The 26,928-nt window shown below is 39.5% G+C and overlaps 1 protein-coding gene across 1 annotated transcript in view; it reads right to left on the bottom strand.

Annotated features, from left to right (window-relative positions):
* Positions 1-26,928, bottom strand: part of THSD7B (thrombospondin type 1 domain containing 7B) — a 245,473-nt gene that overhangs the window by 58,513 nt on the left and 160,032 nt on the right. Inside the window, exon 15 of the mRNA XM_058809582.1 lies at positions 17,964-18,142. Within this exon, the coding sequence (XP_058665565.1) occupies positions 17,964-18,142 (179 nt within the window). The remainder of the gene's footprint in view (positions 1-17,963; positions 18,143-26,928) is intronic.

Raw genomic sequence — 26,928 nt, 5'->3', positions numbered from 1 at the left:
GTGAAGATATTACCATAAAAGTGATAAGAAATAATGCTAAGAGCTAGTTCCACTTTAATCCATTTATCCCACTGTGCCTTCCAGTAGTCAGAATGAAGATATGTCCATGGGACCTGGCAAAGAATCAAATTTACATACCACAATAAAACATGAAATAGTTACAACTGCAATTGCTTAAGGATAATTCAGCCTATTATCCCCTTCTGTGTTACGGTGAAGTGTCTGGGCTGTGGGTAAGAGCTGATGCACATTAATAAAAAGTGGATTTTATGTGACTAACAGAAGAATACTTCACTAATTTTGAAGACTAAAAGGACTTTCAAATTAAAAATAAAACCAAAAGGCAGTTGTCCAGGGAATTTGGATATTTGTACTGGGACCAAAACAATGCTACTTTTAATAAAGTTGCCATCATTGCAGATCATAAACAGCCCCTTTTTAGCCCAAAGCAGCAGACACACAATGATCCCAACCTGGCAGTCATTACTTAGGCTTCATGCTCATTAGTTTTTTATCTAAACCATTCTGAGCTGATCAGATTTTCTCATGTGCTGTTTGGGTAAGGATCTGAGTGCATTTTATCAGGGTATATCCATTAGCTTTGCAAAACAGTTTAATGTTTCTCTAATAGTCAATATAAACAACACTGCAATACACAGGTTCTCTCTTCTAAAGGACAGAATATTCCTCTGAAAATGGCTTTTACCAGCTGATTAAAGAAGAAATAAGTCCTACAAAGCACCTTTAAAGCGAGGAATAAAAGAAGTGTAACTCTTAGGTTGCACATTGATGATTTAGAAAGCACTTTCATAATCATGGCCTCTCCTATTTCAAACTTGTTACCCAATCTGGAGCACTCACTTCAGGAATGTCACAGCTATTTAGCAGTGAAGCCCTGCCTGTTGCAGCTAGAATTTAATGTATGAGTGTCTTTATTGAAACCCATCACTCTACCAAGTGACTGGGCTGGCTAATGACAGTCTGAGGTAGAAGACCAGAGGTGAAATGAATATGCAGCCAGGATCAGCATTCCAGCTGCACACAATTTGTTATTTAACTGTATTTGGGACAGACAGACAGGTGAGACAGAACAGAGACACCTCCACTGCCAATATCCATTTTGTTCTACTCTGACACCACATATTCCCAAATGAGTCCATCAAACCTGACCTTTCAACATTCTACAACCTGGGGATTAAGTGAGAAAAAAATGACAGTGGTATTTTCCAACAGGAAAAAAGTTCTTCTCCCTAGATTTGCACTATTGAGAACCGAAAGACCTTTTTGAAATCTTCATGAGGATCTGTCTTTATTATCTTTGAATTCAGAGCTACTATCCCCAAAAGTGAATGCTCCCAGCAAACAGGATAAACTAATGATTGAACGTTCTTAAACTTTTCTACATTCTCTCTTATAAATTTATATATATTTATATTTGCTTGCTGTATTCAGTAATTGCATCCAGGACACTAACACGTGCAGTTAATTTTTCTACAGCACCTCTGAGAAAAATTTTCTCATCATTAATTTTCTCAATGACCTGCTGGCCAACATCATAAATTCCTATTTATTTTTCATGTGAACAAATATTCACAGATAACATTTAACTACAAGGTGAAAAACATCAATCACTCATTAAACATCTCTGCATCTCCCATGTGGCACTTGCAGTTGCATACTCACTTGTGTTTAAGGCTGAAGAGTGGCAAGATTGAGCACAGAATCGGTGAATGCACGACCAAATGCCTGACTAAAGGGAGGAGAGAAACTTCAGCTTCAGCAAAGCTGATGCAACAAAACCAAAGTGCTCTATTGATTTCTGCACATCTCAGCAGGATTTAACTCATCTCAGTATCTTATATGGGTATTTCCTTCCAACTGACCACTGGAAGTTCTCACTGAATTTATGCCATAATTGAGTGTTTAGGTCAATCAAAACAAGTACACAGTGTATGTTCAACTCAGCTCATAATTTCATTTGTTTTCTCCAGTATCTTCTCTGTGTATATCTGTGGACATACTAATACATACATATTGTAAGTCAAAATTCATACTGAAATACTTCTTCAGTTGTTCTACTGAACAATCTAAACTCTTCCTAGAACGTTACAATTCCCACAGCAGGAAGCAAATCCAAATGTTTGTGTTTCCTGCTATGCAGCACAGTGCAGCTCTGCAAGGCTTCAAATAAAGATTATATGTAGCTACCTCAAGTTTCTTTTTACAGACAAATAAATCAGAAGGGACTTACCTGATATTATGGAGATTCACCAGTGAGAAGCAAATGAGACTCAGTGAATTAAATTATTGAAGAAGTTTATCAAAACCAGGCTGAAATTGTCATGGGACCAGAAGGTAACACTGGGACGGTTTCACTGTGATAATACTGTTGAGCAACACACCACAGACCTCCAGAGAGAGATTTTCATATGAAAACAGTGTTATTGGACCACTATTTTCTAAAAAAGACTTCTAATTTATTGCAGAACAAATGCTGCTAATAAAAATACTAGAATCAGATGTTCCCAAAAGCAGTCACTGACAGTTTCATTCAGCCACTGAAACAAGGTGCTATTTCAGAATTTTTTTTCCTCCTAGGAAAGAGGAATGAAAGAGCTGGTTATAAAAATAAATTTGAAGCACGTGATTATATGACAATTCCAAATTAAAGTATTCACCAGCATTCACAGAACCCTTAGAAAAGACAGGCTGGCATTTTCAGCTCTTGGCTTCAAAAGGGCAACTTGTGCACAGTGAGGGACCCAGCTGGGAAGTCATTGCTCACGAGGATGGAGGATCTGCCAGGGGAAGGAGACTGGAGGTTTTCAGTCAGAGAAGTTGGGACTTGCAGGGATCCACACCTCAGAAACAAAAACTCACAGGCAGCGTGCCCAGAGCTCTCCTGCTGAGGAGATCAGAACAAGCCCTGCAGGGATGAGGGAGAGGAGGTGAAGAAAGCACCAAAGGGAAGCCCATCCTCAGGGTTTGGAAATGGCAGAGGAGGAGAGCAGGGGAGGCAGCGAGGGGCAGCTGCCACAGCCAGGACAAGGGAGCTGCTCTGAAGGTATTAAAAGAAGTGATGACAAGTGAAGAGATAATCTGCTCAGGAGCAGAGCTGCTAAACTGGAGTGCAGACCAAAGGCAGCACGTAACTCCAAATTAAATGAATATATGCTTCAATTCTCATTGATACCAATGACTATAATCAAACAGAAAGTATCAAGGTTGAGATGAACACAAAGCTCAAGGGAAAAAAAAGTCCAGAAATTAAGTAATTACCATTCAAACTAGTGAATGAACTGGCATACAAAATTTCATGTGGGGTAGCAAGTTTAATAAATCTAACAAGACACAAACAATATCATACAATCAGAAATAATAAATGTCACATCTATATTTAATAAGGAAAAAGAGTTATCAGAGCAACTAAAAGCCCTTTCTTCTATGCTTAGCAGCAGCAAAGCATTAGAACAATTATTAAGGAAAGAATAATCCAAGCCAGTGAAGTTAAAAGAACTTGGGGAGGAATACCACATGGATTTAATACAGGTAAGGCACACTGATCTGACATCTTTCTCAGAGAAAAAAACCTCTCAATTTCCAGAGAAAGGAAATTAAATTGATCTTGGCAGTCTGATTTTTGGGAAAGCTTTAATGTTGTGTCACCTGGGAAGTTTTTTAGTTAAATTGAAGAAGATGGGGGATTAGTACAGAAATTTTAAATTGGCCTGAAATGGCTAGAGGTAGGACAGCAACAGCAGCATGAAATGGGGAACGTCAGGCTGGAGGGAAGTTATTAGCATCACTGCTGAGGGAATGCTCTGACAGCCAGCCTTGGATAATATTTCACCAATTATACTGGCACACAAATAGCTATGGCCCTGTTTAAATTTTACTGAAGAGAGAAGCTAAATGACATTTTTATACAAGAGGAGTGGGACAGTGTGGAGCAAGATCCACATGGAGCTGGACAGAGTGTGGGAGAGAGGCTGCAGTTCAGGAGAATAGAGCATGGATTGATTACATATCTGGAGACTAAAAATATCCCAAAAATCAGTCTTGGGATACTACAGGGGGGGATCACAAGATGAAACATTATGTGATGTGAAATAAACCAGGCAAAAATGCAATTGCAGAAGGTTTTAGCTCAGAATTTCCCTAGAAGGTGGGATGCAATTACCAGTGTTTTACAAAGCCCTGCTAAGACCCTCTCTGGTGTGCTGTGTACAAATCTGGACACTTAATCTCCCAAATTCAAACACAAAGAAATGCAGAAGAAAAACAACACAACAATTTTGAGAACGAAGCTCACATTTTGCAAGGAGTGGCTAAAAGGTTTCAATATGTCCAGAGACAGGAAGCTGCAAGGGATCCCTCTCTTATCATTAGAGAATAGAGATGGTTTTTTCCTATAAAGAAAACACCAGACAGCAGAGCTTTTAGCACTAATGGAAACTTCAGCAAAGATGAGACAGAAGAAAATACCCATCCACTCAGCCTGGGAATGATTTTCAACAGCAGAGGATGGGCCAGGCTTTCAGGAGTAATGCAGATCATCTGCCCAATGCCAAGGCAAAACTTTATAATGTTTTCAACTGGAAAATGCAGTTGCCTGCAGCTTCTGTGACTGTGGTAAGTCCTGTGTCCTGTGAAAACACCACCAGTGTTTCATGTGTGACCCTGGAACAGGCAGTGTGACACCTCTCCTCTCCCTCAGCTGATGTGACACATTAATTTTCCTACAAACCTTCAATTACAGAAGTGAACCAATAGACAATTATCCTAATGAAACCTCGAATTAAAGGCAAATTAAATTCAAGACCACTGAGAAACTGATCTTTGATTGCAAGTAGGTAATGAATTGGGTTTTGTCTTTAGCAGCTCTTAATAGGTTTTCTGGGGTATCAGAGAAAAGATAAATTGGCTTAAGCAATGACTCATGTAAAGCTACTAAGATAAACACTCATTTTTTTACAGTTTGTTACAAAATATAATTTAAAAAACCTACATTGAATCAACATATTTGCTCTTAGTAACTGCCTTTAGATGAAAAATGCTTATTTTATTTTCCAATCCAAGCTGTTTGCAACAGCTTCAATTTTGGAACCAAGCAAGGCTGTGTGGAATTATCACAAAAGTGGCCCATTTTGGTTTCCATGCAAGCCATTAGGACATCTAATAAATTGAATTTAATGGAAATAGGAAAAGGCCTATTATTTAAGGGAAGAATTAACCTCCCAGCAAATTAGGAAGGATGTGTTAAGTTCCATGATTTAGTTATCCTTATACACATCAAACATAATAACAAAACCAACCAGTAGCAGTTTCATATAGTAAAACTGAAAAGTGGGCGTCTTCTCTAAATAAAATCTATTTATACACTGCAAGTAACACAACATAAGTAAAAACAACTGAAAAGAAACAAGTCTTTTTCCCCCAAAGCACAATGGAGGGAAAGAGCTCTAACAGCAGGAATTTAAACTAAGGAAACAGAAAGCACAGACCTCTGACAATACTTTTATTTTACTTTAAATATAATTACATTATCTCAGGTTTTTCTGGCCTCACCTGGCTCTGCTGTAATCAATTTTTATGAAGAGTACTCCTTTCCCTTGGATGCTTGCAATACAATCCTGAGAGCATCTCATATTTGTGTGACTCAGACATGCTCCAAACATTTGTTTTTTTCCCATTTGCAACACATGAACCCTTTAAAAAAAAAAAAAAAAACCCAAATGCTCCTCATTTCACCATTTAAATGATACTCCAACAGTGTTCCAAATACTATTGGACACATTTCAGGGAAGCATGTGGAGACTGATTGTTTCTTTCATTATTAACTCCATTGACAAACATTAGCTCATGCCAAAAAAATTATCTTTTGGTTGTTTAAATCAAATGTCATCTGTTGCCCATTCTGCAGAGTGGATCACAATCCAGCAAAACCATGGAAATTCCTGGTACATGAAATGATTGACTATTCTATAGGGAGGCCATGTTTTAGGGCTTTACATCTAACTTGGATCTAAGGTCTCACCTTCACTGAGTAGACCAGAAAAAGGGAAAATCTGTTTAATTTAATACTGCTTTATAAAACAATGCTGAGCCAATTCCAGGTGTCTTAAAAGTTAATTGAAATTTGCCTTTATTTAATTAAATGCTGAGAGTTGGGCCGGACACATTTGGTTGGAACAGCACAGTAGTTAGAAACACACTGGGTGGAAAACAGGACATAAAGCTGGTGTTTGCATCTGCTGCCACACCAAATGCCAGGGATTCCTGGGAATGTTCCAGGAGTGAGGAGCTGCCACAAAGTGCCAGCACACCCAGCAGGCACGTGGAGCAGCTGGAGCACACGTCCCACCACCTACCAAGAGCTGATCACTGGCTTGGGCACACATGGGGAGTACAAATGGAGGTGGAAAATGAGCCATGCAGAGCCTGGATCCACACCCAAACTTCTCACAGTTGGTTTTCAAACACAGCCTTTTGGTACAGGATGGTGTGGGAAGAACTGCTCTCTGATGCTGCTCTGAATGGAGAGGAAATAACTCCCTTAACATCATTAAAAGCAGTGTCTCATCCTCAGTTTTAAACCAATGCCTGACAGGCACTGATTATTCTTGGGATTTAATCACAAATTAATTTTCATTCAGGTGCATAGAATCAGCATCACTAGACTAAGAGAAATGCCTAGAATAAATGTTTTACTCCAAAACAAATAAATATTTTAATGTTATCAGAAGGACTTCAGAAATCATCTGTGTTCCCGTCCCTTGCCAAGTTCCCAGATACCCTGATATGCTACATTATTATGACAGGGTGAAAACATAGAAGTAAGGTTAAAAAGATATTTATTCTAACTCTAGCTGGGATTAATTTCTGAGGTTAGCATGCAGATATGACCCAAATACAACTTGTACTTTGAATTTGCTGTGTGATAAGTAACTAGGCTGAAATGTTGCTGTTTGCATACAACTCCTGTGAGGATTCTTATTATGCAAAAGCCAAGACGTGAGAACGCTGATGAAAATCTGCGAGTCATTTATCAAACACTGACCTGAAATGAATATTAAGAAAAACCTCTTTTATATGCAAATGTTTAATCCAACTGAGTTTAATCATGACTTTCCTTTCTCAGGCCCAATGAGTTGTGCATGTTCTGTGCACTGTAAGATAGAATCTTACACATCTCACTCTCAAAAAAGGTGTTGTTTTGTCAGTGGTTGCTCTGGGACCATGCAGAATAGAAAATTAATCTTTTCTCACTGTTTCACTCACCTGTGAGACTCTCCATAAAGCCTGTTTTGTCTGCCCACCTGCTGATCACTGGAGTAGTATCTCCTTTGAAAGGACCAAGTACTTCTATTTTCTCAACAAGACAAACTCAAAGCATAATTGATTACTCCAATGGATTTTCTAGTGAATATCTGTTGCTACTCCAGTTGCTAAAGTACCCACTGGTTTGTGCTCCAACAATCACAGATCTGTTTATTTATTGCCCAACTTCACAACCAAGCTACAAACTAGGGAAAAGCAACATGAAAAAAAACAAACAAACAAACACACTGGTCCCCCAGAATCTGAAATGCTGGCTGCAAAGTGGCAGAAAGAGAAACTTATGTTCCACATGGCCACTTGAGAGTACACAGAATTGAAATTAAAGAAAAAGACTGGCTTTATTTTAAGAAATGTTGAAAAGCTGCCCATTGATAAAAAGCCATATGATGGACATAGTAGCCACTAAGCATTCCCAGTAAAATCAAAACCAGGTGAGGGAATGTCCAACCTCAGGACAATCCTCAGGATTGTCCAACCACTGCAGCTGCAGGACCTGGAAGCATGGACTGAGGAGCAAAGATCTTCTAATATTGAAGGAAAAACATGAGCTCCGTGTATTAAATGTAACACTGAATAACAGCATCAAAAAACAGACACTAATTCTTTTCACCACTTAAATATTTATACAATAAGACACTACAAAAGCAGCATACGACCAGATCTTCATTCCTTTTCAAAGTCTTGCTTTGAAGAGGCTGCTAAACCTTTTCCACCTTATTCTTTTTGCTCAGACAAGAATGAAATATCTTTATGCCTGGTAGTTAATTAGAAAGTTATGAACCTCATAATATCACTTAGAGAAGGAAAAATTCTCACTCTTACTTAGTTAAGTAATAATTTAAAATTCAAAGTAATAATTTAAATCTAACTTATAAGAGCATAAAGGACATTTAAACTTAACAGATACTGGAATTTGAATGGAGACTGGCCAGCAAAGCTGACAGATATTATTTGGTTTGGCATTTCAAATGGCCAAAGTTCATTCTAACTTATATTTGTCCAGTTCTCAAAGTGCTAAAGAATAGCCTGGATAAAAATCTTCCTGACTACCCAAAAAGTGTCTTCAGTTTTTATCTAATGTGATATATGACTTTTTCTACCTGATTTTATAGCAAACCACTTCAATGATTTTTATTAATGATTCTAAAATATTATTTTAGAAATCATAGGGTTTAAAAAAAAAACAAGTTGAGAAACAAATTTTTTGTTTAAGAAACAATGAAGCCCATTCAGCGACACCACTGCAATTACACATGAAGTTATGTAGGAAAAAACTTAAAAGTGACATTAAGAGCAGTTGAGAGTTTGGTTACAGCTCATAAGGAGGAGAGAGGGGTCCTGGAAGGATCCCACTGGTCTCAAACAGCACCAACAGCTGGGACTCAGGGAAGGCTCTTCCCATCCATCCCACCAGAAGTCACACAGATCAGAAATGAAACCAGAGCCAAGCTGAGCCAACCAACAGAGGGCAGCTGCCTCACAGCTAAAGGGAGCCCTTATTCCTGCCAAAACCTGTGCCATCAGTGAAATCCAAGCTGACCTCAAAACATTCTAACTGAAAACTATAATGCCAGGACTGGACAAAGCTTTGCTAGAGAAACTAGCATGTCTTTTCAAATAATAAAGATGTTTGAGAAAGAGGGAGACAAACCTACTGAAGTTTAAAGCAGATGAGTGCTCTCTCTCAAGCCAGCCAACCCTGCCATCATTACAAAAATTGAATTTTTAATAGCATTTTTATTCTTCAATAGAAATTCATACATTAAAAAAAGGTCTGTTTTTAAATTGTACGCTATTCTAACTTTAATTATGGAAAAAAATTAATACAAAAAAATAAATACGGAAAAATTAATAATTACAGCAGCAATCTACCAACAAAAAAAAAAAAAATCCCCCAACAACCAAACTGAAACAAAACACAAAAACTTTTGTTTTGACAACAACATGTGGTCCAGCACTAGAACCAAATTAATCCCCCATTAAAATCTACATAACCATTTTAAGCCTGCTTTTAAAATTATTAATGTGTAGCAAACATCTGTTCATTGTGAAATCACACATGAGTTGCATCCCTTTTAAAATTAATCTGTAACTCTAAAAAACATGTTGACTACATTTGCCATCAAACTGTAATTGATGCTGGAGAAACTTTATTAAGTGCACTAATATTTAATTATCTTTGGCTCTGAGTTTAAGCTCCAAAGTCAATCTGGCACCACTATGGGCCACACCTATTAATGAATCCAAGGGCTCACAAAATGCTTCCTTCATAAAAGGATGCAAGTTTCCTGGTTGCTACAATATGGGAAACAGCTGACTCAAAAATAATATAAATTATAGACAGATTAAAAACCTTCATAACTTTTAATTAAGCAATAAATCACAACAAACTGCACAGGACTGCTGATTTATGCAATCCTCTAGTGAGAAGCAGTAAATAAAATTAGAATGGACAGAATATACATCTTATTGGAGAAGAAGAATCTATCCTTTGGCATTTCATTCATACATAAAAATCCGCTCACCTTTGGTTTTTCTAGTGATGGCTATAGCCTACAACGCAGTTATTTATAACTCAAAAATGTGTCATGATTTATAGATAATGAGGAAGGATTAGCTGAATTTGTGCAAACTCGTATTTACAACTCTCTTCCTGGTAGCCCTGCTAAAACAAGGAGCTCAGGAGGCAGGGAGAGCCCCAGACTGCAGTAAAGGGGAGATGTCTCAAATTTTTCCTTTCCCTCCCCAAACCCACCTGAATGTGACTAAAGTGTATTTTGGCTTTGGTTAAAGAGCCCTTGCAAACAGGAGCCCTGACACAGGGGCTGTGTTTGACAACCACTCAGAGAGCTGTAATTGGGCCTTGAAATCTGAAATCTCTGAGTGGTTTATATTCCAGCCAGCAATCTGGTAATGCTGATGATCTTGATGCTGTCACTTAAAGAAGATGCAAAATTCATGTATTCAGCTTGCGGTTCAAGTGCTCACATTTAGCTGACGGCAAACCCGGCACAATCCTTCCAGGCATGTGCGGGGACATCAAGAGGAGGACAGAAGGTCATCTGCACTTTTATTCTGCTGTCTTGGAGGAAGAAACCAATTAAACAACATAAAAAGAAAATGAAGTCCATTTCTGAATCTATCAATCAGCTGCAGAGCATAAAACAAAGCAAACCCAACAAACCATTTGGTTATAATTTCTGAGCAATGGCCACAAGAAACGTCTGCAGCAGAAAAAATATTAACACTTGTTAAGTATTAATCAATGAGAACTGCTCTAGACAGAGCAACAGAGACAGAACAATATTAAATACTTTAAAAGAGGCAAGACCAAGGTTATTTTAATGACCATCATGCAAGAGGCTCCTGAGAGTTCCTGGCTGCTCAGGAGCTCTGACAGATGAATTCACACAGCATACATCTTCATGTCCCTTCTCCCTCTCTGAGCAGTAACTTCATTTCCAATTATTCTTTCTTATTCATAAAGGAGAGTCAGAAAAATAGAAATTTTCTGCTCTGAATGCTCAGGATATACTCAGAGCATGCAGGTGAGTCAGACCATGTTTAACAAACCCCTGCTCCTCCCAGGAATAAAGCCATCCACTGGAATGGGGTCAGCTTTAAACTGGGGACACACAGAATCTGCTAGATATTTATGACAAAATTCAGTCCTTCTGAAGACATTGCTGCCCACTAACAAAAGGAAAGAAGTGACCAAAATCTTCATTAACAACCAACAGCCTCCCACTGGTTTCTGATGATAATAGATGCTAAATCAGGGCAACACCAGCACCTCATTTACCAACTCAGCCCCACGTCTGCTCCTGCTGGATGCTCTGCACCATGATTCAGATTCACACAGCAGCTCCCTGCACTGGACAGATCCAGGCTGCCTCCTGCTCAACACATTCCTGTCCAACATCTTGTTGCATTCACACTTCAAAAAGTTTTGAAGTTTTATGTGGCAGGTTCTTAGAACTATAAATTGCTGTAATGAATTTCATGACTTGGCGTAGAATCTATTACAAAAGAAATTTCCACGTTTGTGTCTTGCGTTGTAACAAACTATTTTTTGCAATCAACGAGATCATATTTTGGAAATTAATTTTTGAAAGGAGTTATGAAAGAGAGCAAAGAAAAGGAGAACATGTCAAAATCTTCATTTAACTTGCCAAAAGTGTAATTTACTCTCTCTGAAGTAATTGACTCTCTCAGAAGACTAAATCATGTGTGATAAAATGAAAGATGACAAATAACTGTTTCTCACATCTTTTACCACATGAAAAGGTGAAGATGTACCAGCATTTTTTATTCTGAAGGTTCTTGTGTTTGTTCTAATTAGAACAGATGCTAGGTCCTCACTTTCAATGTTATGCAGCATCTTCCCTTCCTTAACAATTGCAAAACTAAAATGAGAACAAATCGCGAAACTTTGTAGAAAAGAAATAAAAAAACTTCCTAAAATGAGGAAGAAGGTAAAAACAACAAACCAAGATTAAAACTGCTGCCATGGAATAACCAAGGCATCAATCCTTCTTGTTCTCCTGCTCCTAAGACAAAGACAAGCAAGAGTAAGTTCAGTCTCAGTGTTAGATGCTGTCACGCTGATTTATGGCACACGCTGTTTGCAGGTCCTCCAACATGACATATTGTCCACAAGAGATTCAGCACAAACCACACTCCTTCCCTTCAAAAAAAAAAGTATTGCCTAAACCAATTGAACTTCAGTTCCTTAGGAGAAATGCTAATAATTTTTTCACTGGGCCACCAGCTTTCTATGGCTGATTTCCAATTTAATTCGATCTCCTCTGCAAGAAATCAAAAGGATAGAGCACTTTAGGTATAATTCCTGCCTTTTCCTGTACTTTACAAAAAGCTATCACATTGAACAACAAATATTCCTTTCAACAACAAACGTAGGAACTCTATTTGAATCAGAAATAATTATGTTCCATTCCTAGTTCCAGAGATGCAAACACATAAATTTCATTTAAACCAAACATTCAAGCTTTGGTATATATCTCATTAAAAATTGGTGGGGCTGTAGTAGGCAGAAAAAATGCAGTTTAATTAATTAGCACAAGGATTCTAAATTTTTGGATTTGAAAGTAATGCCAGGAAGGAGATTGACATTGTAACATATTTAACTTCATAAAGTGCAAATGTTCTGTCACAATTACAGAAAGCAGCATTACACCACACATCAAGTTGCTTTTTTATTAAAGGGAAATTTAAAGAAGCTATCTAGGAAAAAAAAAGCCAAGGGAAAAATACTTTTGAGGGAGTTGTTAAACAGCTCAATTTCTGAAGCTAAAGCTTTTTATGAGTGGCAATTGTGAAAATATGTTTATATGACTCTTTACTCAACAGAAAACCTGCAGGAGGAATGAAAATCAAGTGTGGATAGCTATTGAAGGTGAATATAAAATTAATACATGCTGAGAATTAGAGTAGACACTACAGGGTTATTCTCCTGGAGGAGAACATGGGACTGGTTTGATTTCCCAAGGAAGTGAAGCAACACCCACCCACATGGAAACTCACTTCAGGCAGGTGAGATACTGCTCAGGCTGCTCAGATTTGGCTCCTACTTCTGCTCATTTGACAAACTAAATTGCAGTATAGTACCAAAACTTCCAGTCACAGCAAGAAAAGTGTAAAGGAAACAGGAGGTTCTTGCTATTTTTGACACTGAAAATTCTCCCACATTAGTGCAGCAGGCAAAAAAACTTGTCATTTTTATGATGCTGTAAAATTGCACTAGAATCAGAGGACAGATATGTTTTATGCTGTAATTCCTTCCTTTAAGGCAGAATGGAAGGAAATCAGATCTTCTGAAGGTAAAACAGAGATTAAGAATAGGACTCTTTTTTTCCCCTAGAAGTTAAGTTGCACTTGAAGCAAATGAGTGCTGATAGAGCCAGATAAAAATGCAAGTCAGATGATTTCCTGCATGGCACAGGAAAGGATCTGACACAGCTGATGGACTGATACAGCTCTAGGCTCAGGAATGAACTACTGGCACCTGAAATAAATGAGAGGAAGAGATTCTGAGCGCCTCAAAAAGTTCAGTGACTTTTCTGAAAACTAGAAATCTGTATTATAAAGGAAGTGATTTGAGCAGGAGCTATTTATAGTTAGTACATTAATAATGATATTCTTGAAGGCCAATTCCTAATGCTGGAAGGAGAAGGTTATACATGGGACTCACCAGCCAGGGACTAGATGGGAGCTAATTCAGTGACAGCAATGGAAGATGCTCAGTTCAAACTTAGTTGTTAATACAGGAATCTAAAAGCTTTGAAAATGCTGAAAATAACTGTTTTCTCTGAAGTGCAAATGGACCTAAAGCAGCTACTTTGTATGAAAAAATTCCAGAAATTCATACATCTTTACACCTGAGAGATCAGGTCTGTAAGCTCACCACCACCCTCCTTTTCTCTTTCCTTAAACTCCTCTATGCAATTTCAGGAGCAGTACTTGCAATTCTAATGTGCAAAGTGTCTGTATTTCTCATATTCTACAGTGAACACCAGAAAATGTCATTAAGAATAAAATATTCATTTTAATGAAAGCAGTAAGTTTACATTCTAAATACACTACATTTTTCTCCTGCTATGCCTGCCATTACAAATACTCCCAATCCTTTAAAAACGTTTGCTTAAATATATACAGCATAAATAGAGGGAATAAACTACTTGCTATGATATTTGTCCTTTAGCAGTATTGGCTAAGGGAGAGAGGGGGAGGAAGGAGAAGGAGGGAAAACCTTGACAAGAATATGTATAAGGGCAATCAATAAAAAAAATAATCCTCGGAATTCATGAGTCTTGAAAATAAGATGCATTTTCTCACAGTAATCCTAAAAACCTATAAAAGAATATTCAAGCAATAAACCCCCCTTAACTCGTATTTAACCTTTCATCATGTAGAACTACATATTAAATAGCAACTGCATGCTGTGCAAGTGCATTCAGAGAAGAGCAGGGATGGAAAAATGTAAATGCTACACCTCTTTTAACATGCACAGCACAGCCAAGAACATCTGCCAGCTGACCCCCTAATCCAATCGGCTGTTCAGAAGCAATCACATCCTCAGATAAGAGCTGCACAGCCCCTACATGCAAAGCCCATTTTCTTTAAGAGATGAAGCAAAATGTAGTTAGCCAGCTCTTCAACCATTTGCAAACAGAGGTAAAAGGCAAAAGTAATTCTGCATATTACATGGAGCTGTGTTAAAATACTGTCATCTCTTCCACCAAATATTGTAATTTATCCTTTAATTTCACAGGGCAGCAACACAGACAGAGTTTAAGGCAAAAGGGACCACATCAAATCGAGTGATTTTATCAGAATACCATGAGCATTCAGCCCATGCAAATGTTTGGCACTTCTATCAGAAAATAGCTTTGAATAAAATCTTGAGGGGCTCAACCTCATCCATCGCCTACAATGAGAACTAGAAATACTAAAAAGCTGAATTAATTCTCCTAACTCTGAGTTTACTTCTCACATCTCTTGCAAAAAGAGTGGGCTGCTTGAGAGGCTCTACAGGCAGATGAACACATCCAAAAGAATGGCTTCAAGATACTCCAGAAGAGTCAAACTCTCTGTGGAATAAGGAGCACAAATACCACAGAATATCATGCAGTAGTGGGACATGCCATTATTTCTGTATAAAATCAAATTTCTCCTAAAATATTCTATCCTTAATACACAAGCAAGCTGCAGTACCATGACTGGACAGACTCTTGGGGGACAGTCTTTTACAACACAGTTTATATGACTCAAATAACTACTTATATTCACAAAATAGATTTCTTTGATCATGCAAATTGTCCCTCTGTCCAAAGGAGTAGCTAAATATCTGCATTGGCAAAGCTCCAGACATGGTGGGAAATGGTGAGAAAGAATTGCTGGAATAGTATTTCAAGTAACACTACAGTTAGATTCATGTGAAATATCTGAAAAGCACTGAAGAAAAGGATATACAGGGGTCTGCGAAATAGCCCAGACAGCACCCTGCACAAAAAGAGGTGAAAAGATTATCTGGCTTAAGAAAAAGACACAAAATGACTGAGAGATTTAATTATAAGACAGCGGAAAAATGGAGAGTTCTCCAAAGTAACTGATTAGGCAATAACAAGACCCAACTTCAGAAGCAATAATCAAAAGCAAAATAATTAAAGATACTGGAGAAAATAAAATGGAAATCGTAAGTGAAATCTACTAACACCTGAAGGAATTCATTATTTGTTCTAAATTATGTAAAATCTTGTCAAATGCATAAAACACCACACAGTAGCCACTGGAAAGTAAAACTCAGCACAATGGTGCTGTACTGCTTTACTGTATATAGTATATGTGTATATATATATATATATATATATATGTGTGTGTATATATATATATATATATATATTAAGTCTAGATATAGTTTATATGGTTTTCCCCTATCTGATACCAAACAAAAGCCAGCATTTACTGCAGGTATTTAATCCAGATTATACAAAATAATTAGGATGTCACATTTTTATATATAATGAATCTGTAGAGCTTAGCTCTAGGATTTAAAAGCTGCCCAGAGCAGAGGGAACAGCAGCAGACAATCTGCCTGACAGTGGATTAATGGTATGTGTCCAGCTTAGCTCAGCAGCAGTGCCATCAGCTCATTTACTTCACCATCTGGGTAGGCTACTTGTGCATCCTGCAATGTGCCCAGGGACCTCAGTGTGTTAAATCTGGGCTGGAAGTCCAAGCCCAGTGGAGGCAGAGCAAAACTCCTTCTGAAGCTCACAAAGTACTGAGAAGCATTCAGGAAAGTAATGAACAGAATCACAGGCAAAACGTGCATTTGTGTGCATATATACACACTTTTCTTATTAGCACAACCATTTCTTCTTACCCTAAAAGCTCTGAAATATATAGACTTGCACTCAATCCTTTAAATCTGAATTGGAAGAAGATAAACCACTTGTGTGCCAAATCAGGTAGAAAAAGCTTCTGTTTTATCCTAAAAAAACTCACAAGGGAAGAAACAAAAACTCCAAAAAGCAACCAACCAAAGGAACACTTTGAAAAACAGGAGGTCACAAACCTAAACAAACAAATCTGAACACAAATTCTACATTATTTTTACTACAGCCTGCAACAGAAAGCCTCTAATGAATTCAGTGGTTTTTAGATCATGACATGTGCTCATGGTAAAGAGGCAAAAAGCACCAACCACGTTTATATTAATACCAGCCCTGGCACTTTGCAAGCACTGTGCACCAATAAACTGTGCAAAGACATAACTTCCAAGTTTGAACAATTTCTTTCCTTTAATATCCTCTGAAAGGCTTTTGAAACTGGCAACTCTAATGTGTGTGGGAATAAGCAACACATGATGGCAATAAGTTTGCTATTAATGGAAGGAGTCTGCTGTGTCTGTGGGTAACAAACCCCAGTATCTTTTCATTACAAAGGAGCTTATTGTTACCTTATCACTTACTGTGGGATTTCACTTTGCCTCTCTGGTGATCTGTCTGATCTATTAAGGAAAGCACTGAGCTATGGACAACGTACACTTTATAGCAGTTTTATATTTCTGTAGTCCCTGCTGCTTCTGTTAGCCTACTTCCAATGAATTTCAAATAGAAATAAGGAAAAAGAAGAAGGAAAAAAAATCCAACGAGTATTTACTAAGTTTCTCACAGGAAAATAAAATTAACTGTTAGGAAAATGAGGCAAGTTCATACTCAGGAGCTGGAAGTGGTGCTGCATTCCAGGACATGACTGCTGCAGCAATAGTTGTGCAGAAAAACAAATGAATCCATCATCTCTAGCACCTACCAAATAAATCTTTGTATGATACCACTGAAGTACTTCTACACATCACGTATTTTATACATATACATATTCAAATTCTTCTTAACATATATATGGACTTCCTTCAGCATGACTGTTTCTGTCCTATTAATTAATTTTCATGGCTGAATCTGAAATATAGGGCAGACAAAACTAAACAGTACTTCATTAGTGTTAATTAGTGTTAGAGAATTAATCAGCAAACGTAGGAAATCACTATGCACTTCGCAGAAATGCATACAGCATTAAGTAGCATTTAAATAGAAGCTGATCTTCCTTTAAGAGTAGCAATTTAAAGATTATTTTCCTCTGATGGGATACTTCAATATTGAATATACAGAGATTAATGTTAAAGGGAACCTGTGCTGTGTTGAAGGGAAATGTTGCTAAAAATAGCAATTTTTATTTAACAAACGTTTCTACAGCAACCAGAGTCTCAGAAAGAATGAAAAAGTTTTGAAAATATCCATGACATCTGAATTCTCTGATGTCTACACACTGTCCAGGTAGGATTATTACTCCAGGGCTTCCTGTGCTCTGGGAGATAACAATTTCTTCACATAAGAAATATGGTGCTTCAGGTCAAATTCTGCTGATACATGAGCATTTCTCCCTCAGTCCTCAAGAAGGTCAAGGATTGCCTACAAAAGGTGACCCAGGGTGTGATGCCAGAGATAACTCCTCTCTTTACCTTCTTCACCAGCACAGGAACTCTGGATCCCGACTCAGAACACAGCACAGAGAGTTCTGTTGGCTATCAGAACGTGGCTCACCTGGTTCTTGAGGTCCAGCTTGGGGCAGGGACGACCTCCATTGTAGGGCTTCTCCTTGAGCCACTTGGATCGGACTCTGACCCCCGGTCCACAGGAGGAGCTGCAAGGAGACCAACTGGACCAATCGCTTAATCTGCAATCAAACGGGCATGGGACCGTGCAAGGCTCTTCAATGTAACCTAAACCAAAGATTTAAGACAGGTTTTAATCACCACAACCAACAAACTCCCATCCTCTGATGTGACCTGTGCAACCAACACAAAACAAGAGCTTCTTAAGGAGAAGGCATTTGGCAAACTGACACCACCATCCAACGTGAGGTTATGGCATTATTTGTGAAGAACAGCAGTGACTAAAATTAATTTCTACTTGGTTTAGTCCAAAGAAGGCAGTGATAAAAAGGAATTATGTAAAGGACACACGCTGACAAAAGTACATGTTGTGAAGCTGGTGGTCATCAAGATGTGGTAATTACCTTCTTTATTAGACTGTGGCCATCCATGACAAATTCTGGAGAATTAAGTGTACAGCCTTGGTGTGCACTCCTTCTGCATTACACTGGCCATCTCCAGAGCTGGCACGGGCAGGAGACAGACACAGGCTCTCTCCCCAGCAGAGAGAACTACAGGATGGGGGAGGCAACAGAACTCTTCTCTTGGCAGCTCCCATCAGATGTGTGAGGGACCTGCCTGCCAGCTGGAACAGTATGGTATTTATTCTTGGGAGAAGCAGATGAAACCTGCTTCCCACACCTCACAAGTTCTCTTTGTACCTCTTTCCAAATGCTTTGCTTTTTATGGGTTTCAAAAATGGCATTTTAAAGCTTTGCTTTCACCTTAAGATGGTTTGACATGAAAGCTCTCACAAGACCATCATCTCTTAAAATCACAACACCAGACATCTGCAGGACCAGCACCTCATGAATTAAAATCCAACTGGTTCGTCCAAAAAGGCACAACCCTACAGCTGTTTTAGGAGCTGACATCTGGGAAGAGAGACTTTGCAGAGCCCAGCAGTGGCTGTGGAGCTCTTGGTGTGCAGAACAGCAGCAGAGGATGGCCAAGCCCTGGGGATCTCCAGGGAATTAGTGGCACCAGTCCTGGGTTGGCAGTGTGGAATTATTTCTGCACCTTCTTACTTACCATGCTGCATTCATTCTCCCCAGTTCCTATTATCTGCTTGTCATGTCTGTATGTATTATTTTAATTTAAACAAAAAAGAGATTTCATGTTAGATCATGAAAGCCAGTGGCTTCTCAGATCAGCCTTTATTAGAGGCAGCTTCATCCCTCTGACAGCTCTGGCAATGATGGTTATAGAAATAACTGAACTTCATCCCTACCACTGTTCCGATGTTTCTCATTTTTATGCCCTTTATTACTGTTTGGTTTTCATCATGTGAACACTCTCTCTTGATTCCTCACCTACAGAATACCAAATTAACTCATTTCATTACTCTTTTAGGAAGCGTTTCCCCCATCTACCCAGGTGACAGTCACTGCAGCACAGAGGGGAAAAAACACCCGAACACCAAAACTCAACCCAGAAGCAGCTGCTGTCCAAAACTCCCAGAAAACAGCCCCAGACAACCTTGAACACCAAGGCTGAGGCACAGAGATTATTCTGGTTCAGAGCTGGATTTACTGGCTGAGCCATGCCCAAGCCTGCTGCTCACTCTGAACCAGAACTGTGTTACAGCCTGGGCATGAACCCACAGCAGCAATTCGCTGCCTCCCTCCTGCTCTTCACTCTGAAGTCAGTATCAAGAAAGGTTTCAGGCTTATTTAGGCATCCATCCGCTGGAAAATATCTTCCTTCTAGAGGTACAAGAAATACTGATGTTGTTTTTGTAAACAGTGCCTTAAAAAACAGCAGCAGCAACAGCTCCTTCAGCTCAGTGCTGCTCTATTTCTCCTCTCCTGATTCCCTGTGACGGTGCTGCTCCTGTTTCTTTACAGTGGCCACCCTGCAGCCTGACAGCTGCAATCATTTCCCCCCCTAACTCACGCTGTAACTCTTCCCCAGTGCTGCAGACCTGTGCCCATACAGTGTGCTCTGGTTGTCTTTGCTGCCTCTGATCTCTCTCTGCTGTGGTGCCTCTTCATTTGCTGCTCCAAACCCACTGGAATTGGGTATCTTAATTATTTCTGACTGAATCCATTCCAGTGATATTGGAACGTTTGAGATATTTCAACTTTGTGTGCTTTGTATGCTCACCTCAGTGAGATGACATCCATGCACACACATATACAAATATTTCTAAAACAGACTCACTTTTTTCCCCCAAATAAAAATCTCAAATAACCCACTGATATTCTGTTCCACCTGCTTAGGTTGCCACTCAAAGCAATTCATAATACATTATGATAAGTAAAAGAAATTTTCTCATGATAGATTTATGAGAAGCATTTCTTAGGCAGTTCTCTAAAGAGTTCTGTTCCACCACTGTATGAAATATCATCTTTCCTTGGGCTGTGTGACAGCCTGGGTAATTAACTCTCCACAGAAACAAAGAAAGTGCCTTGTTTCAAAGTAGGATTAGTCAGAGGGGTTATCAACTTATCAGAGAAGGCAAAACGGGCTAAGTCTTTAGGCAGCTCAAGATCTATGTCTATAATAAAAAGAAATATAAGACAAAATAAAAAAAGAAATAGACTACCAAAAAAAAAATAGAAATGAAGATGAAGAAGAAGTTATAATAAACATCTTTCTTATATACAAGAAAGAAGATTTTACAATGAACATGGTAGAATACCAGCACAGGTTGCCCAGAGAACCTGTGGATGCCCCATCCCTGAAAGTGTTCACGGCCAGGCTGGATGGGGCTTGGAGCAACCTGGTGGAGCTCACTGGGTTCACATGATGACCTTTAAAAGGTCCCTTCCAACACAAACTGTTCTGTGAAGACTGAAGAACCTGCTGTATTCCATCCCCAGGAAATGCTGTGAGTTATCTCTCAGGGAACCACAGAATTTCCAAAGACATCCCATTGCTAAGAGGCTGCTAATTCCTTTTTCAGTTTCCTCACCCGCATTTCTTAATTATGCCAATTATAATCAAATACTGGCCAGATACAGAGCACTACACTTCCATATTGTCCAGAGGAAGCTGACTGTCCATACTACAAAATCAAGATGGGAATGTAACTTTCCTTCAAGCTCTCCTCACAGACTGCCATTACTCTTCTATCAACCACATAGGGTTAATCCTACACCAAGGTATTTATTTAAAGAGCAAAGATTTCATTCAACCAAAATTTTCCTCCAAAAATGTTCCTGTGATGTGCCCTCTCTGCTCAGACAGAGAATGCCTTTATGGCTTTTTACGATGAGTAGTAAATAACATTGTACTCAGCTCATCCATTGCCTGTGAGACCAGGATATTTTTTTTTCTGTAGGAGCCAAGCAATAACTTGCTGTTGTCAAGGGACTAAAAAGACCCACAATAATCCCAGCTTTGGCATGCCTAGGAAAGTTGTAGCTTTGGCATGATGCACAATACTAAACAAACAAAAGCCCCAAGGCCAATGTGCTATTAAAACAATCCATTAATAAAGAACTCTACATTCAAGCCACTATCCAGAGAAATAACCTTACCATAACAAAATATGAATAAAGTAAATAACATTTCTGAGCTACTGTTGCTCAGCTTGGGAGACCAACTCAAGGCTGAGTTTACACAGCTGGTTTTATCAGTGTCATCCTTAAATTTCCCACTCATCCATCACATCCCTCATTTTTCTCCCCTCTGTAAAACCTGGTACCAAACAATTGTTGTTTCCACAGAAAAAGATGTTCTCTACTTTTCAGCCATGTTCAGCCTGCTTTCCATGTATTCGTAGATTATTTATTGACGCTTCCTTTTACCTCCTTTTTAAAATTATTATTACTATTATTATTCCTCAAAGTCTCAAACACTGTTAAAATAAAGCTCATTTGATTCAGACAAAGCAGATGAGAACCTCTGTCCCACCTGGGCCATCAGCAGGCTCCTGAATGCCACAGAGCTGGAGCTGCACACACAGATGTCACAGGAGGTAATGACAAGAACACCAGGTTATTTAAGTGGGCACTTTGAAACATGCTACTGGGAACTGGCAGGGAAAATTGGTCTGGATGACCAAATAAGGCTTTTCTACATTTAAGTGCTATTGTTTTTCTACTGAGACACTGTCAACCTAGTGGGATGAGCAAATGCATTTATCTAGACTGCACAGCTCATTTTACTATGATTTATTCATTAAGAACACTGTGCTTGTTGCTCAACAAGCCACAAATGGAGTCTCTAAAGTGTCTCTAACAAACAAAGGACCCACAGATCACGCGGGATGTCCTGGGAAGGCTCAGACACACAATGTGGCAGCCCTGACTCACCTCAATTCTCCTGTGCAGCCTGAGACAAGGCAACAGCAGGTGGACAAAGTGAGGATCATGCTCTGGTGGCTGTCATGGAATCACAGAAGGTTTGGGTTGGAAGGGACCTCAAACTCATCTTGTTCTACTCCTTACCATGGGCAGGAACATCTTCCACTATCCCAGGTTGCTCCAAGCTCTGTCCAACCTGGCCTTGGACACTGCCAGGGATGGGGCAGCCACAGCTCCTCTGGGCACCCTGTGCCAGTGTCAGAGAGGCACAAATACATGGTGCAGAAACTCCCATGGTCCCATTTTTGTTGTGCCACCCAGCAGAGCCAAGGCAAGAGGAGGCAGCTGGGTGATGGGCTGGGGGATGTCAGTGATGCCATAGGGGGCTGTGCTGGGAGAAGAAGGACATCAGTGCTTTTACAAGCAAACATCAGGGACACTTCCACCTGACTGTTTCACTTCCAGAAGATAAATTTGCTGTGGGTGCAAGGTCTGCACACAGCGTTAAACAACAGTGCCAGCAGCATTCCAAGAGGCTGCCTTAAAAGTGATGTGAAAATAAACATTTCTCCAGCAGCTTTGGAAACAGATGCACCTCTAATTGAATTGGCTTTAAACTCATTTGTATCTCTCTAACATATTTCATGGTTTCAATTAACAAACTTCTAGCAGTTCTACCCTTGTTAGTAAACCTTGAGGTGCTTCATAAAACTCAAGGTCATTACTGTGAGAGGGACAATTCTGTGCATCACCACAGCTGCCACTGGCAATAACACTGCTAATTCCCCTTGGAGTCTGTGGGACAGGAGAGATCACCCTTTAACAAACTAGGGAGCAGCAGAGTGGACAGTGACACAGGAGAAATGTTTCTAATTACACAGACCAAAGATAGAGGGGGAAAAAAAATTGATTCATTTTGCAATTAATATTCACATTCACTTGATTACTGACTGTGAAATATCACAAAATAGCGCCAGTAAATCCAAGCAGTGCTAAAAATGTAATAGCTAAAGACTTTATAAAGGAGACCTGGTGGACCACAGCATTTGGTAGGCCAAATTCTGCTCAGCTGAAGCTCTGGGATCTCCTGCAAGGCAAACCTTTTGCTTTACCTCAGGTTAAAACTCAGCATGGAGTACAGACTGCAGCTCAGAGACTTAACTCCACCAGCTGATCATACTTCTGTGGCTGAGGCTTTCCCAGTGTGCCAAGAATAAGGCAGCCACTGGCCATGGGCCACATGGCACAAACAAAGCTCCAGAAGCTTGTGAGCTGCAAGAGGAGCACCTTGTCCCAAATAATCCCCGCTCAAAACCTAAATCCTGCTTCAAGGCAGAAAATTATTAACTGAAGGGAACTAAACATAGTAAGTCTGGGTGACTTAAGTTGCTAAAAACTTGAGTTGCAGCTGAAAAGGATTTAATCTTGCCACAGAACAAATGTTTAATCTTCTTTTTTTACTGTACACAAGGATTTGAGAGATTTTACACATTATTAGTTTGCTGAGAAATTTAGGAGATAATCTAATTTGCATTCAGTAAATGCACAGCCAAAAAACCCAGCAAAAATAACTTCCACATCAAATATTTTGCAAGGCTCAAATAATGGACCCTTAGCTAATTTATTCCCACTTACTCCACAAAAGATGCACACGCTCACGTTATCTGCTAGCAGACTGATTAGAGATTCTAAATAGACCAGAGAGGACTTGTAAAGAAGGCTGGTAAGTTTAACTCAACATTATTGTTATTGAAATTCATCCAAAGGTTGGTTTTATTGCTCAATTTCACAGACTCTATAAATCCCGAGGAGGCAGTTGGGCTGGTGCTGACTTTGCATTATGATTTCTAATTTCTTTTGATTCTGCATTACAGTTTTCTTCCTTAAAGAACTTCCAAGCATACACTTGGCATTAGATACAAGCCCTGGTAGTTGATATATTTAATCTTTTAACTCAATAAGGAAATCTCCATTAATTAGCACTTTCCTTGTAACAGATTGCAGAACAAGCTGAGAACTCTTCCGGAGAAGGAGCCTCGTCTGCTGCCTTCTGAGTGCAAATAAATAGAGCAAATAAATAGGGCTGCACACTGTACATCCATCTCACAGGGAACATGTGATAGAGGAGGGCACAAATCCACTGCACAAGTCTGTCCAAAACCAACTGTGGGAATGATGCTCCCTTTTCCCAGGGCTGCCCTCCCATGGTGAAGGGCTGGCCTGGCTGCTTGGGAGCCCTGACATCTTAACAAAGTCCTTACTCAAATAAAAAACCATCCAGTGGGATCAATAGCAGTTAGGGGAGTAGCTCAGCTGTGTTTTTCTGTATACTTTGCTCATCACTCTGCCACTGGGAAAATCATCTGTTTTCTTCAAATAAAACAGAGTAGCTTTTTTGGTTTTTTCTCCTTAGCAGTGTTGGAATCCTCTATACATCAGGAAAAAGACTCAGCCCACTGTATTTTATTATGGATTGTTTACCATATATTTTTTCCAGGCTACTCAATTAATAGTATGAGCATGTTTTTAAAACAAACCCAAAACTGTGTTTATTTATTATTCTTATTATGATATTTACACAAGAAAACAAGACTTTTTTTAAATCCTAAACACAAATTGTCCACAGACCATCAAATTCCCTTTTCTCTTACACCTGACTTCTCTCAGAGGCCTGATGGCACAGCAGCTCTGAAAATAGATGGGCACTGCAGAGTGCTCTGAAGATCAATACAGACTTGGGCAATTTGGACCTGGCAGGAAGAATCTTCCAGAGCCAAGGGTCCATCATTGGGAGAAAGCTGCCACCAAATGTCACTGCAAGTATCTACCCCCCTCAGTAAATCACAGATGTCCTGAGGGTCAATGGTTTCAGGCTCTGCTGGAGCACACCAAGAAACTCAATTTCAGACTTTGGGGCTCTCCATGGAGAGCATCTTTCTGCCAGTTTCTGAAGCCATGACATTGGGCACTGTCACCACAATATGCCACCTCATTTCTGCTGCCAAGCTGTGACCCCAAGATACAGACAAGCCTCATTTAGACACTTGCCTTGGACAACAGCATTATGGCTTTCATTTGACAAAATGGGACACGGAGATGCATGTCCCTGCATCCTGATAATTGTCATGTATTCTGCATTACAATATTGCTCTTATTTCAGACAAAATAAACCAGCAGATGACTCTGCAGAAGGAACACTAATTAGATCAGTGCACAATTAATACTATCAAGAGGGCTCACAGCAGCATGAAAAACATTTTTTCTTTAAATGTACATTCCTAGTTCTTTAATTTACAAACTCAAGGGCCTCTGCTCACACAGGCACTGGAAGGGCAGGGGAAGGTTGTGAGCCAGCTGTGACCTCCACAGCCCCCTCCCCAGTGTCACAGGGGGTGAATAACACAGTGACCCCCCAAATCAATAATTAAAATCAATACTCTGCCTCAATCCCTTCTCCCATCCACACTAAATGAGAAGCCCAGCTGCACACTTTAATTATAAAGGTGCTGATGCCACTAACCATTACCAGCACCAGGAAGATCCATGAGTGCTTACCCAAAATCCAGGCACCTGCTGCCAGGTCCCATCTGCTTGCATAAGGAGTTTCACTCCACCTATTAGAGGTCACCTTGCTGCAGAAGCATCTGACCTCCTTGAATAAAGCTCTACTATAAAAAACATCTGACAAAAACACAATTTTGCAGAAGGGAACAGTCCTGGTTCTCCACAGCTCAGGCACGGGGAGAGCAGTGACTCATTTATATGATGGAAAACCTTGAGAGGGAAACAGGACGTTTTTGTGACACTAGCAGGCCCCAGCACAGAGTATTGATGTACTGAATTTCTGATAGACTTTTGTTTCCATTTTGCAGTGTGACTTTGAGCTCCCTGGTTGTGTAGTTCAATCTCCTGTGCTGGAGGACTTCAGTGAATTCAGAAGCAGAAGGCAATGCAATCCTGTTAAACAACACCATTGTTAGTGGTCACTCCCCCATGTTAACCAAATACAAATGAGAGCCAAGATGTCACAGTGGGAGTATCTGTCTGCACTGAGGGATATTTGAAGATTTGCAAACCAGCCTCTCAGTAATTTAATTTGCACCATCCTCATTTGCAAACCTTGGAGGACAGAGAGCTATTAAAGTGTATTTCAGGCCCAGGAAGAGACTAAGGTAGGATAAATTCTCTACTACTCATCAGTATCACAAGGATAATCCTCAGAACAGACTGAGCTGAAGTTTAGGTTTAATTTTAATTAAGTTGCTTCTGAAAATTTTCAGAATGTGTCAGGCATTAACCCCTTTAATGCCCACTGAACTCCACCACAGTACCTACTATGTCCAGCTGCCACAGGGCTCCCCAAGAGCAGTAAAGGTATGGAATTGTCACTCTCCACTCAAAAATTATTTGTCATCCTTTTATTTGCTTAAAATTCCTGTTCATCAGAGCTGCATAAAAGGCAAAAGGGTTAAAAAATGTTGCAAAAAACCCCACATAAGACATGAGAGGAATTCTATGAACTCCCACATCACTTCCCAGTGCAGCCACACATCTCAGAGGGATCATGAAGCTCTCCATGAGCAGCAGAAGGACAGAGGTCTT

This window comes from Ammospiza caudacuta, chromosome 8 (assembly GCF_027887145.1).
Source record: "Ammospiza caudacuta isolate bAmmCau1 chromosome 8, bAmmCau1.pri, whole genome shotgun sequence".
Classification (NCBI taxonomy): domain Eukaryota; kingdom Metazoa; phylum Chordata; class Aves; order Passeriformes; family Passerellidae; genus Ammospiza; species Ammospiza caudacuta.
The sequence above is the reverse complement of the archived record's forward strand: the minus strand, read 5'-3'. Positions and strand labels throughout refer to the sequence as shown.